This window comes from Hydra viridissima, unplaced genomic scaffold, assembly GCF_058129835.1.
Source record: "Hydra viridissima isolate aposymbiotic clone 2 unplaced genomic scaffold, HvirCarnegie_v1 scaffold_16, whole genome shotgun sequence".
Lineage (NCBI taxonomy): Eukaryota > Metazoa > Cnidaria > Hydrozoa > Anthoathecata > Hydridae > Hydra > Hydra viridissima.
In genome coordinates, this window is record NW_028324315.1 from 7,350,933 (window position 1) to 7,364,289 (window position 13,357).

The 13,357-nt window shown below is 29.8% G+C and overlaps 1 protein-coding gene, 1 long non-coding RNA gene and 1 other non-coding gene across 6 annotated transcripts; 1 reads left to right on the top strand and 2 right to left on the bottom strand.

Moving 5' to 3' along the window:
- Nucleotides 1-1,176: 1,176 nt before the first annotated feature.
- On the bottom strand, nt 1,177-10,647 carry LOC149877836 (uncharacterized). Of its 4 annotated transcripts, XR_016447883.1 has the most exons (7): nt 7,850-10,647; nt 7,269-7,327; nt 6,989-7,058; nt 6,388-6,446; nt 4,975-5,105; nt 3,410-4,846; nt 1,177-3,325 (listed from the first exon to the last, which is right to left on the bottom strand). It is a non-coding gene; the product is annotated as an uncharacterized LOC149877836 (long non-coding RNA). The 4 variants fall into 4 exon arrangements; XR_016447884.1 differs by lacking the exon at nt 1,177-3,325 and having other exon boundaries at nt 4,211-4,817; XR_016447882.1 differs by lacking the exon at nt 1,177-3,325 and having other exon boundaries at nt 4,211-4,846; nt 4,975-6,177.
- Nucleotides 10,648-11,134: 487 nt separating this feature from the next.
- Nucleotides 11,135-11,206, top strand: Trnae-uuc (transfer RNA glutamic acid (anticodon UUC)). The gene has a single exon. It is a non-coding gene; the product is annotated as a tRNA-Glu (tRNA).
- Nucleotides 11,207-11,471: 265 nt separating this feature from the next.
- LOC149877838 (putative G protein-coupled receptor 139) lies at nt 11,472-12,487 on the bottom strand. Its single transcript, XM_090073610.1, has one exon. It carries the CDS (start codon nt 12,435-12,437, stop codon nt 11,472-11,474), a length of 966 nt encoding a protein of 321 aa, XP_089929736.1. The 5' UTR covers nt 12,438-12,487.
- Between the last annotated feature and the right edge of the window lie 870 nt (nt 12,488-13,357).

Sequence of the window (13,357 nt, forward strand, 5' to 3'; positions counted from 1 at the left end):
ATATAAATTCTTTAAAGCCTTCGTTGTTATTTCTTTGAAAAGTGATGCTAAAATTTGCAGTATTTTTTTTTACTTTTAGAAAAAAATCAAAATCTTTCTTCTAAAGTTTAAAATGGGAAATCGAACAAAACAATTCGATTTCTCCAAACTTTTCCGTTAAATCTCGCGGTTTAACGGAAAAGTTTGGCGAAATCCGTTCATATTGTAACTGTTAGAAGTCATTTTCCTAAGTAATAAAAGCCATGTTAAAAGAAGATCACCTTAAAATCAAACTTTGTTGAAACGAAAGTTCATTCCGTCATGAAACACTTATTACATTATATCAAGTAATATGTGGTATCAAGCAAATTAACGAGTGTTAAATACTAAACGGGTTTTTTTCGTTGTCATGGGTACGAATATGTGGTGTTGTATCTAAACCGGTTCAAGGAGGTTGTCATTTCCCCATAAATGATAAACCAACTCAAAGGTTGAAGCAAAATTAGCAAGTATGAAAAATGGTAATAAATGTATAATTTTTTTGCTGCATAGCATAATTATAAGTTTCAATTAAATAGCTATTTCTGCATTACACAGTTGTTTACCAAAAAGTAAAGTGAATAATGCATATAATTCATATTCTTCTATAAAAGTACTTACCTTAAAGTGGAAACATAATAGTTGTAAGAGTGTTTGTTTTGACAGCTCGTAGCATAACTAAAATGCAACATTTGTATTAGTAGTTCAAATTAAAGACAAAACAGTTGCTTTAAACGTATAAATGCTTGGAAAAGTCATTAACGTTATTAAGAGTTAAATTTTTTTAAACATTACAACGTAGTATATAAAGATATTTCTTGGCGTACACTTTAGTTTATTCACATTTTTTAATAGAGATATCAATATCATGATTTTTGGATTAGAAGATGGAGAAAAAACAATAATGGTCGCAAGTTTAAAAGAAGGTGATTTAATTTAGTTGAAAACATTATATATATATATATATATATATATATATATATATATATATATATATATATATATATATATATATATATATATTCATACAAAATCATATTTGAACATACCATGGTTTCTTTTATTGTGAATTTAAGTGTTAGTATGACCCCTGGAAGATTTCCATTGGTGCACTACCAAGCCTTGCACTACCGGTTTCAAAGTCAATTTTATTGATGATGATGATGATGATGATGATGATGATGATGATGATGATGATGATGATGATGATGATGATGATGATGATGATGATGATGATGATGATAATGATGATGATGGTGATGGTGATGATGGTAACCATCTTTGATGAGGCCTTGAAAAATTTAAAAATAAAGTGTTTTTTAAAAGTAATCATTACTAAAATTATTAACTCATTTTCTCCCAACAATTAAAATGGAATATAAAATGAAATCGTTCTAACTTCGCGAAAAGTTATACTGTTTTACATTTTGGTCTTTTGGTATACAGTGTTTTCAAAAAAAATAATAATAAAAGGCGCTGTAAAGTTCTTAGTTCTTTTTTTTTTTTTTTTTTTTTCAAATATCATAAAAGAGTAACCATCTTGGCTCAGGATGAAACTTTTTATTTTGCACCACAGGAAAAATATTTCTCTAAAACTAAAATGTTCATTAGAAATTTACTTTTTGTTGTTTTGTTTTTGATTTTTAATTTATCTATAACTTTGATAACATCCTGTAAAAGGTTGCATAAAATTGCATATGATGACCAGCTTAGTCACATTTAATACCGTTTTAAAAAATTTAAATATCTAAAACTTAAGATACACATAAAGGATCAAAGTGCGTTAAGAATAACATTAAAGTGGTAAATAATAGGAATATAAATAGCAAAAATATTAAAATTTTTAGAGAATATTATCAGAAATACCCTAAAAACATTTAAAACCACAGGTGGCATCCAACGAAATGCAGGATCCGTAGGTATTAAAAAAAAAAAAAAAAACCACGGAGCGCGAAAACATTCTCATTTTTCGTCGAGTAAGAGCCAATCATAGGTTTTGTTATCGTGAGCAACATTCAATAAAAACCGTAAAAAACTTTCTTTTTAAAATACTGCTAAAAAAGGTTTTACTTAAGAAAAACATTGGTTTTTATGCAGCTGTTTGAAAACCTTAAACTTCAAGCAATCTGAAAATCCTGAAAAAATGGCGCACTAAAAAGTATGTTAAGATTAATCATACCAAAGATTACACTTACTTGGATGCCTGTGACAAAATGTAAACTTAATTAAAATCGAAAAAAGTACCCGTTGGCTAATGAACAATTGTAAATGTGTGTAAAGATTGTAAAAGTTGAAAAATATCTTTTTCGCTTAGATAATTTATTTTGAGTTTCGTGCAGTTGTTACATATCCAAACAATGTTTTTTAAGTTTAGTTTACGCGAAAAAATTGAATTTAATATAAAACGTGCAGTTTTGCTATTAGAATGTTTTCAGTGTCTTTTACTAAAAGTTTAACTTGGTCGATATTCTTCATAATAAACACCTAAGTAAAATTTGGAAACCTAGCTTTTTCTTGATTTATCTTCAAAGTCAAAATAGCTTTATCATCGAGTTCTAAGTGAATTGGAAAACAAGCAAAAAAACAAAAAAAAAATGGGAGATCATTTCTATTTTTTGCTACTTAACAAAACTTGAGAATTAAAACAACTTTCTTTACATTTTGAAGACCTGTCTTTCGGAAGATTTTAGTGGGTCTTAAAAAATTAACAAAAAATTTACTAAATACGCTTGACCCTTTAGTTTTAAAATATCTTTTGTTTTCCTCGCTTTTTTTTGGGTAAATAGACCGCTGTTCGTCGCTGTACTTAACAAAAGAAGTTTCGCGCTATTAGATCCACCTTCAGTAACATCAATTTTCAAAACATATCGCGTTTTATCCTGTTTAATCGCGTTTTATCACATAGCTTGATAAAATAAGATTTGAAATGATTTCTTTTCTTTCATGTTTAAAAAAAAAAAGCAACCACTTCATGTAAAACTTAATAAATAAACAATTTAGTCATAAGAAAAGATAAAAAAAAAAACGATCATTCAAATGTCATTTCTTGATTCTTATCATTCTTATAGTCAGAACAGCGACGTGTCAAAGGCTGATTGATTTCGTTCTAACAAACACAGGAAATCAACTTAAATAAACAACTGTATTAAAAATTTAAAAAAAAAGAGGCTAAAGGAAAAAAATAAAGCTAATAAGGATGATAAAAACGATGCTTACATTTCTTTGAACAGTGGGCTGGTTAAACACGCCCCTCATTCTTTTTCTCTTTAAATTTGATTGAGGGGCTGCTTTAAGTGGATTTCTTTCACTAAATGATATTGACAATATAGATTGTTTGTACATTTGGAAATATTGTTCTGCTCTAAGTTATGATAAATTACAAGAGTCTCACCTGTCCTCTTTAAACTTTTCATTTCTTTCTTTTAATTCTACATCGGCACTTAATTCAAGATCTCTCTAAAAAACGCAGCTACAAAACAATGCAGTTACTTCATAAAAAACAATCATTTTTAAAATATATCAGCGTGCAAATGGTTGCATGTTTAATATTTATCTTTACATCATATTCTCCATCAACATTCTTATTTGTTTTTTTAGAAAAAGAAGTTAAAAATAGATTTGCACAAACAGTATGAAATGTAATGTTCTTAGTATAGCTCTTGTCCAGCAAATGTTCAGGTTTGGGATGAACTAAGACGGATTAATTCATTTTATAGAAAACAGTAGTTTAAATACATAATTATAAAAAACTTGATATATGATTACAAAAATGATGATGATGATGATGATGATGATGATGATGATGATGATGATGATGATGATGATGATGATGATTGATAATGATGATGATGATTGATGATGATGATGATGATGATGATGATGATGATGATGATGATGATGATGATGATGATGATGATGATGATGATGATGATGATGATGATGATGGTTAAAAGAAAAAAGTTTGTTGGGTTGCATCTATAAAATATTAGGATTCACTAAGAATAATGATTTAAATGCGCGTGCGTCATTAAGTAAGATTTTAGTTAAAAAAACATCTCACAAAAAAGAATAAATGAAAAAATGAAAAGACAGCCGTAAAGAAAATAAATAGGGGAGGGGCGGGTAGATCATGGACACTTAAGAAAAATCAAGATATTGCACATATGCAAACGGAAAACAAAACAAGAAAACATTTTATTGAAAGTTGAAAGGCTCATTTATTTAACTCAACTCTAAAAAACGTTGTTTGGATACGTAACAAAAGCTCAAGACTTAAAATAAATTATCTTAGAGAAAAAACTAATTTATCATCCACAATCTTTATACATATTTAAACAAAAAGAACATGTGACGGACCGTTACTTTTGTTTCACTAAAGTATCTGGTTTCTCTACCGAAAACAAAGTCAATTGAATATCACAAACTTGCCTTCAACAATGAGACCTGTGCCACATGACGACTCCCAATCCCGAGACCACCCGAGGATTGGACTTTAGACGAACCAGATGAAGAAACTCCGATGCAAGGAGTCGACAGTGACATTGAGCCAGAATTTGAACGTTACTCATCAGGTGACCCACCATCTGATAAAAACAGTCAGAACTGAACGAATTGCTCAGATATTTGGGTGTGAAAAAAGCAAAAATTGAGTTGTTGAGTTCCGGGCTGCAAGGACGGTGTCTGCTGTTGCCAGGTACTAAAGTTTCTATGTTTAGAAGATGACATTATGACATCACCAAGTTTTTCGCACAAGTCGATAGTCTCCATTTCTGTTGCAACGTTGAAGGATTCTCCTTGGCCTGGGGTTGTGAAGAAATTTTTGAAAGCACTAAACATTATTTTGTGAAAACATAAACATCCAAAATGTGAAGACTCTGAGCAAAAGAGGCATAAATTGAAAATGAAAATAAATTGAAAAAAGAGGGCTATATACACATATTTTCAATAGTTTCATACCATCTCCTATACTTCCACGCGTTAAACAGAAAGAATTACCAACAACATTGTAAAGACAAGTGGAATCATCACCGCTGCAATCCTGCACTCAATGCTAGATTGACAATTACTTTCCACATCCAAGTGAAAGTCTAGAAAAAGATCAACACGAGAAATATTAACTGGCGACACTAAAATTAGTATTGCTGATACAGGAAAGGGTCTGAAAGACTTAGTGGCTTACTTCCAAAAGAATTCAAATTGTGTTGAAAATGCATTTATGGATTAAAAAGACCACGAATCAAACAATGATGATGATGACGATGATGATAATAATGTCATTGATGATGTTAATGATGATGATGATGATGATGATGATGATGATGATGATGATGATGATGATGATGATGATGATGATGATGATGATGATGAAAATTGTTTCAAAGGAAATAATCACAATGGATGACCAAATGGACTTAATGGATGAAGCCTAAATAACCTGTGATAACTAAAAATCTGGACAAAATTAGAAACGGTATAATTTTTTAACGGAGTCATCTTTTTTTACAATTTAAAAAGTATAATAACAAAAAACATCTAAATAATAAAAATAAATAGATTTATAAGTTCTTCATGTCATGACGACGAACAGTGTCTACTCTTGTAAATGTGGCGGCAGCAAGTTGATGTACACATTCTATATCGATTCTTTTAATTAAAAACTCCATCCGCTTTTTAGGTTTGCCTAGGTTTTCAGTTTGCCAGTTTTTGTTGTGCACTAATCTCCTAAGTTCAAACCAAAAATCTTCAATTGGACATAATTCTGGCACATTAGCAGGATTATGCTCTTTAGGTACAAGTTCAAAATTTTTTGCATAAAGATAACTTTGTACTTTACGTGAATTATGCGACGAAGCTAAATCAGGCCAAAAAACAATATTGTCATTTTTATGATGTTTTTCAATGAATTTCTCCAATCTAACGAGTCATTTTGAAATATACACATCTTCATTGACTGCTTGGCCTGACGGAGCAATGTACAGCTGAGAGATTCCCTTTGTAGTGAATGCAATCCAAGAAATTTTGACTCAAATTTGTGTTTTCTTTTTAACCTCACTCTGGAGAAATTTAGTGTTTAAGCAAAAAATGCTTACAATCCCTTGGAGAGTACTGCATTCTTCCTCCCTATCTTCGTTACTTTTTTCCTCTCTTCTTTTTCTTTAACTTATATTGAGATGAAGGTTTGTATTGAGAATAAAGTTAAATTGTATATAATTATATTGAAACTAAAGTTTATTTTGATATATTTATTTTATCTATTATCTTGAATAAACATCCAAGAAGTGAAGACTCAGTGCAAGAGAGGCTTAATTTTCATATGAAAAGAAATTGAAAAAAAAGATGTATATACGCATATTATTCATTGTATAATACCTTCTATCGCACTTCCACCTGCTTATTCTCACTGAGATTCTTCTCATTATTTTCAACAGCTAAATGATAAATGTTGCATATGATAAATGTATATTAGTTATGATAATTGCTGTAAAAACTAACACATTGAAAACTTTTGTCTTATCTTAGAACAAGGAACTTTTATAGAAGAATATAAATTGTATACATTAATCGCTCCACTTTTTGGTAAACAACTGTCTAATGCATAAATAGCTTGTGTGCAAATTATGTATAGTTAGAATAAACTAAACAATAATGACGCAGAAACTAATAATAATACTATAAAACAAGCAAATTTATACGTTTTTTACCGTTGCTCAAAATCTTTCTTCTAACTCTTTAAACAACTTACTATTTAAACAACTTTTTAAACAAATGACAACCAATTTGATGGCATCCTAATTTGATGTCATCTTCGTTTCTAAGTGACTGATTATTATGTATGTATGTATGTATGTATGTATGTATGTATGTATGTATGTATGTATGTATGTATGTATGTATGTATGTATTTATGTATGTATGTTAAGATGCTTTCATCACTCTGGAGAAATTTAGTGTTTAAGCAAAAAATGCTTACAATCCCTTGGAGAGTACTGCATTCTTCCTCCCTATCTTCGTTACTTTTTTCCTCTCTTCTTTTTCTTTAACTTATATTGAGATGAAGGTTTGTATTGAGAATAAAGTTAAATTGTATATAATTATATTGAAACTAAAGTTTATTTTGATATATTTATTTTATCTATTATCTTGAATAAACATCCAAGAAGTGAAGACTCAGTGCAAGAGAGGCTTAATTTTCATATGAAAAGAAATTGAAAAAAAAGATGTATATACGCATATTATTCATTGTATAATACCTTCTATCGCACTTCCACCTGCTTATTCTCACTGAGATTCTTCTCATTATTTTCAACAGCTAAATGATAAATGTTGCATATGATAAATGTATATTAGTTATGATAATTGCTGTAAAAACTAACACATTGAAAACTTTTGTCTTATCTTAGAACAAGGAACTTTTATAGAAGAATATAAATTGTATACATTAATCGCTCCACTTTTTGGTAAACAACTGTCTAATGCATAAATAGCTTGTGTGCAAATTACGTATAGTTAGAATAAACTAAACAATAATGACGTAGAAACATAATAATACTATAAAACAAGCAAATTTATAGGTTTTTTACCATTTCTTAAACTTTCTACTCTTACTATTTAATTAACTTCAAACTTTTTGTTCAACTTTTTACTATTTAATTAACTTTTTAAACTTTATTTGACGTCATGTTCGTTATTTTCAACAACTATGATAAATGTTGCATGTTTCACGTAGACAATATGACGCAGCTGTATAGCTAGATTTATCATTAAAGGACGGGGAAAAGAAGTTACGCTATGGATGGCTGGGGTATTAAACTCCCCCAACTCAAAAACTTACTTTTTGCAAGTATCTTTAAAGCCATTTTATTAACAGTCTTGATAACAATAAACGGATCTCAAGTGATGCTTTTTAGATGTTTTTTTCTATTTTCACACTCTCGCTGACGAGCTGATTGGAAGAAATATTCTTTGCTTCTACTTCAGAATATACTCCATTGCGAGGTCGCAACAAGTTTAATATCCTAAATAAGTTTAGTGAACAATATTCGTTTTAATTTGATAATCCTTAATCAAAAAAAACCGGTTCATTTTTTTTTGATGAATTGTTTTTTCATATCAATTAAACATAACAGAAACTTTTTTAGACAAACGAAGGTGACGTCAAATTAAGGCATTTCTATCATCAAATCTCTTTCATTTAAAAACATCTAAAACATCTGGTCTCGCTTGCAAATTCTTTTACTTCTGATTTCTCTTTGTTTTCTCTTTACTTCTCTTTATTAATTATATTTTGGTGTTCAATTTTTGTATACCATAAAACTAAAGGACTCTCTTTTAGATATTTATGCCATATATCGTTAGTTTTACGAGTGCAATAAGTTACTTTTTCGTTAGAACAGTTTTAATAAAATGAAAAGTTATTAAAACGGAAAAAAAGTTTATTCGCAGAGACATTCTTTCTGATATTGTGATGACGTTTCTTCTCAATACTCCTAAGTACCAACAATTTATTACAACGTTTCTTGTAAATTGAGAAAATGTTATAAATTATAGTGTTTTAGTTTTTCTTACAGATATAATTTTTATATCTTCTTCAATCTAAATTTTTACTACATAAACGTGATAACAAAAATTTGATTTAATTACAAAGGATATAGGCATGTAAATTTTTAATTGCAAAGATACAGGGCATCTAAGTTTTTTATAAATTTCTATGCACTTAAAAATAACACTCTATAATGATCCTTTCAGTGTCTACGTTTTTAACAATCTTAAACACTGAAAGGGTCTTTGACTACATATGATAAGTATCTCTTGGTTTGGGTCCAAGAAGATCAAGAGTATAATTAATAAAAGGAGAAAAGTTGCATATTTTATTTGCGTTGGGGTTATTCCTACATTTGTAACAAGCGTTTTTGGTGGGAATGAAAGCAAGATTTATCTGAGAAAATGCAATTGAGTTAACAACTCGACATCCACAAATTTTACATAAACGATGCTGGCCAATAATACTGGTTTGTTAAAATATTTTCTGCTGTGGTTACATTTTTTTTGTTTAACTTATTATGAACTTATCTTTTAACATACTTTTTGAAGATATTAGAAAATATCAGAGTATTCGCTATAATTTGGATCAAAGATCGATTACATTTTCCTCAAGAGTTTGAACTAAGAGTAAGAACTTTCTAAGCCTAGTTACACACCAAGTTACCTTCTAAGCCTAGTTGGAAAGTATTCAACCATTTATTACAAAGGATGATACCTAAAAAGGAATTTATACCAGCATTTAGGAATAGAATGTTTTGATTTGGAACAAATACATTTGCAGTACAATACTTTGAATCGAAGATACCTATTCAAAAGGTTAGTGACGTTTACCATATTTAAACTGTACACACGAAATACAAATTTAAACAACAACAAGGAATTACGGAAATTTATTAACTGTCCACTAACTAAAGTCTATATTCTGAAACAACAATATCTAAGATTAGGATACTTATCTATAGACAAGACAAACGAATGACAATGACAAACAATATTTTTGTGTGAAATGCAATATTGAGGTTTCAAATTAGTTAATCGAGTTTTGTATTTCACCTTTTTAAACTTAACTTTTCTCAAGGCACATTTTCAGGTTTTAGCCCAAGCTACTCAGTGCCCACGCATTTTTTTTTTTTTAAGATGATTTGCTTATTTTCTTTTTCCAATTATCACCTTACGTTTTCCAGATTAATATTAAACTATCTGTAAGAGGTAGCATATTTTAATTGTATTATAAAGAAATTTATTGAAAGTTTATGTAAAGTGAAAGTATATGCACGACAATATAATATTGGAGTATTTAAGAATATATTTACACGGTTAAAAACATTTTTATTGAAAACGCGAATCAATATCTACTTAAACATTCTCGAAGCCAACATGAATAGCAGACAGACAATGCCAACTTCAAATCTCAAAGTCTAGAGGAATAGAATACAAATTATGCCAACTTCAAATCTCAAAGTCTAGATGAATAGAAGACAGACAATGCCAACTTCAATCTCAAAGTCTAGAGGAATAAAAGACAGACATTGCCAACTTCAAATCTCGAAATGTTAGATCTTGATAATCAACACGATAAACAGTACATGCATACCATTTACATTTGAACTATCCTTGTAATTAAAAATCAAGTAATGATTTTTTTTTTTGAAGAACAGAGCCATGTGATGAGGGAAAATGAGAAAATTATAAAAAGTATCATTAAGTCCTTACCCAACTCAAACGTATAACATTCGATCGAAGAAAAGAATGAGTCAACCAAAATGCTGGGTGGATACGCATGTTCAATTACATGAAAAATGACACAAAACACAAAAAAGTCCCATCATTAATGTTTAAAATTGTTTTCGCAAACACGAATAGAAATACAATGGTATGAGTTTAATTAGTAAAGTTCTCGAAAGTTCTGTAGCTATTATGAGAGAAACACTAATAAACTAGATTAATCAAAAAGAAAACTAGTAAAACCTGTTTTAAAATACCATGGCTCAGAAGTTGAAACATAAAGTACTAAACGAACTTGAAGAAAAAGAAATCTATTATCTATATGAGAATTCAAAATAACATCTGCGGACGAGTAGAAAAAGAATGGTTAAAAAAAATCTTACGGAGGTTTTTTTTCAGATCTTTTTAAGGGAGATTTTGATGAAGTGTTTCATTTTAAAGAGAGTTTTTGAAGATGTATTAAGAAAGAGTTTTAAGAGATTGTGAGTAATTCTCTTTATGAGAGAAAAAGTTTTAAGAGACTTAAAAGGGATTTTTTGAGAAAAGAGTTTTAAGAAGAATTTTATGAGAAAAGAATTTTGAAGATTTAAAGAGAATTCAATGAGAAGAATTTATGGAAATTCTAAAGAACCTTATGAGAAGAGTTCGTAAGCAAAGATATTTAAGTGACTTTAAATATGCGTTATTATTTGTATTAATGTGTTGTTATTTTGTATAAGTTAATATTAAGAGAATATATATTGATGAGAAATAATTGAGAATATTTATTAAGTAAAATAATTAAGAGAAGAAAAACCAGTAGTAAGTATTTTTATTTTTATTTGCATTTTGACCTTTCTCGAGCTTAACATCGCGCATGGTCTAGTGGCTAGGATTTCTGGTTTTCACCCAGGCGGCCGGGGTTCGATTCCCCGTGCGGGAGAAATTATTTTATTCACCTTAAAAGAGAAAGAAGTATTCTTTTGTTATTACTTTCTTTCGTCATATTTTCAAAACTATTAGTTAAGTTTGTGTACAGCAACATCATCATAAGTATCATAAGCAATGTGCCAACGATTAGGCTAAACCAATCTGCAAAAACGAAGAGATGTTACAAAACTAAAAATTTAAAGTTATTTAGAAGTTTTTTGTATAAAAGGTTATCCATAAATTTATAAAAAATGCTCTTAAAAGCTCGCGAAGAAACTCTATCTTTTACAAGAGTATCCTTTGAAAAAAGTACAAACTTCTTTTCGGAACTCCTTTCCAGTCAGACAATAAAGCATAAAGTTTGAAGACGAATTAAAAACTATACCCAGCAATCCAAAGTCATACAGCTGATCGAGAATTAGCCAATCACCTAAACTTTGGTTCTTAAACCCCATTATCCAAAAACACTGTGCAGCGCATTGCCACATAAGGAAAATCAGAAAACAGAAGGACACGGTGAGAAGTATAATCGTCATTTGCTTCTCTTGAAAAGAATTTCCTCTTTTATTTTTTTCACGCCTTCTTTGACAAAGTCGGAAAATCGTGGCAGTGTTCAATATGATAATCAGCATATACGGAGCAACTAAGAGAAACATGCAGTGCACTCCGAAGTCATAAATATGGAACATCGTCATGTGTTGGTTGTGGTGTTCTTTAAGAACAGTTTCGTTACTTGTATTGCTGGGTAGATAGATAAAGCGAGGAATATTCACGACAAATGAAAATAAAAAAACCACAACAATGAGTGCATAGGTTTTCTTAAGACTGTTGAGAACCTTTGAGCGCAAAGGAAGCAGTACAGCAATAAAACGATTTAATGTTATGCATGTTACCGTCCAAACGCTGGCTGTTAAAAAAAAGTAGAACATGGGAAATCCAAAATAACTATAGAATGGCATATAACAGGACTCAATTATGTTTGGTTTTAACGTCTGCAATACCTCTGTGCATAAAAATACGAGCAGCAAACAAATATCTGTAACAGCAAGCACGATTAAATATACCCCTGCACTTTTTCTTACATCACATCTCTTTCTATTTATCCGCTTCCAAACAACAGTTGAGAGTATGTTTCCTATCAGTCCGAGAATCGAAATACTCGCTCCAATATAAACAATGCAAATGTGATGGAGATCTGTGCTGCTGTAAGTTTCTTCTTCTAAAAACTTATATAAATGAAGCATTATTTTCAGCTATAGAATCCAAGCAATTTTTTAAACTTTATGTGAACCCATTTTTTTAACTTTATTTTTTATTTTTATGTCAAAAATGTTTCAATGGAAATTACATAACTCGACCAACAAATAAAACAATCATCGCAATCGGAAGTCAGATCGACAATAATTTGTTCCAGATTGAAAGGTTTTTAAAAATTCGTGGCTAATTTTAAATTTTAACTTCCTTTAGCAACAATTACAACAATAACAACAACATCGTTGCGCAAGAATACGCCGTTGTCCATGTAGATAAAAATTTTAAATTGTATTCTTCTTGTTCAGAATCAATCGAGCCAAGAACCATGAACTAAGCAAAGCAAGAATTGACAACTAGTCTCCATTTAGTTTTTTTTTTTTTTTTGTATCAAAATAAGACTTCTTTAAAGAAATTATTTTCGCTGACAAACTTGCATTAACATTTTATTTAACCTTATGCTTTCTTTAAAAAAGCATCCTTCTCTCAATTTTTCTCTTATGATTAAGTAAATAGAGTGTCTCAGAGTCAAACATAAAATTTTCATCAGAACTTGATTGGCAATTTTCTGTTGATAGAAAAATATGTTCAGTGGGACGTAAAGGGAGGAGTTCTTCCTTATCTAATTGCAAAAAACAAAGTTGAAGGAGTATCCATTAAGGGAGGGGGGGCGATTCTCCATCACAGTCATTTAGGGGGTGCAACTGGGCGTAATTTAACAATACCTAATAAACAAAGTTTTACTTAAAAGCGCAAAGATAAAATGTTTAACAATTATTCTTTAATTTTGAAAAGTTCAAAAAACATGTGAATTAGCATGTAACTTCTAAGTACACTATCAAAACAATGCAATAAATTGTTTTTTTTATAATAGCGATGCAGTCGGAAGAGTACCTAATAAGGTGCGAAAACT

Excerpts from the sequence above, each read along its gene's own strand:
- LOC149877838 (XM_090073610.1), bottom strand. The coding sequence starts at position 12,437 with ATGCTTCATTTATATAAGTTTTTAGAAGAAGAAACTTACAGCAGCACA.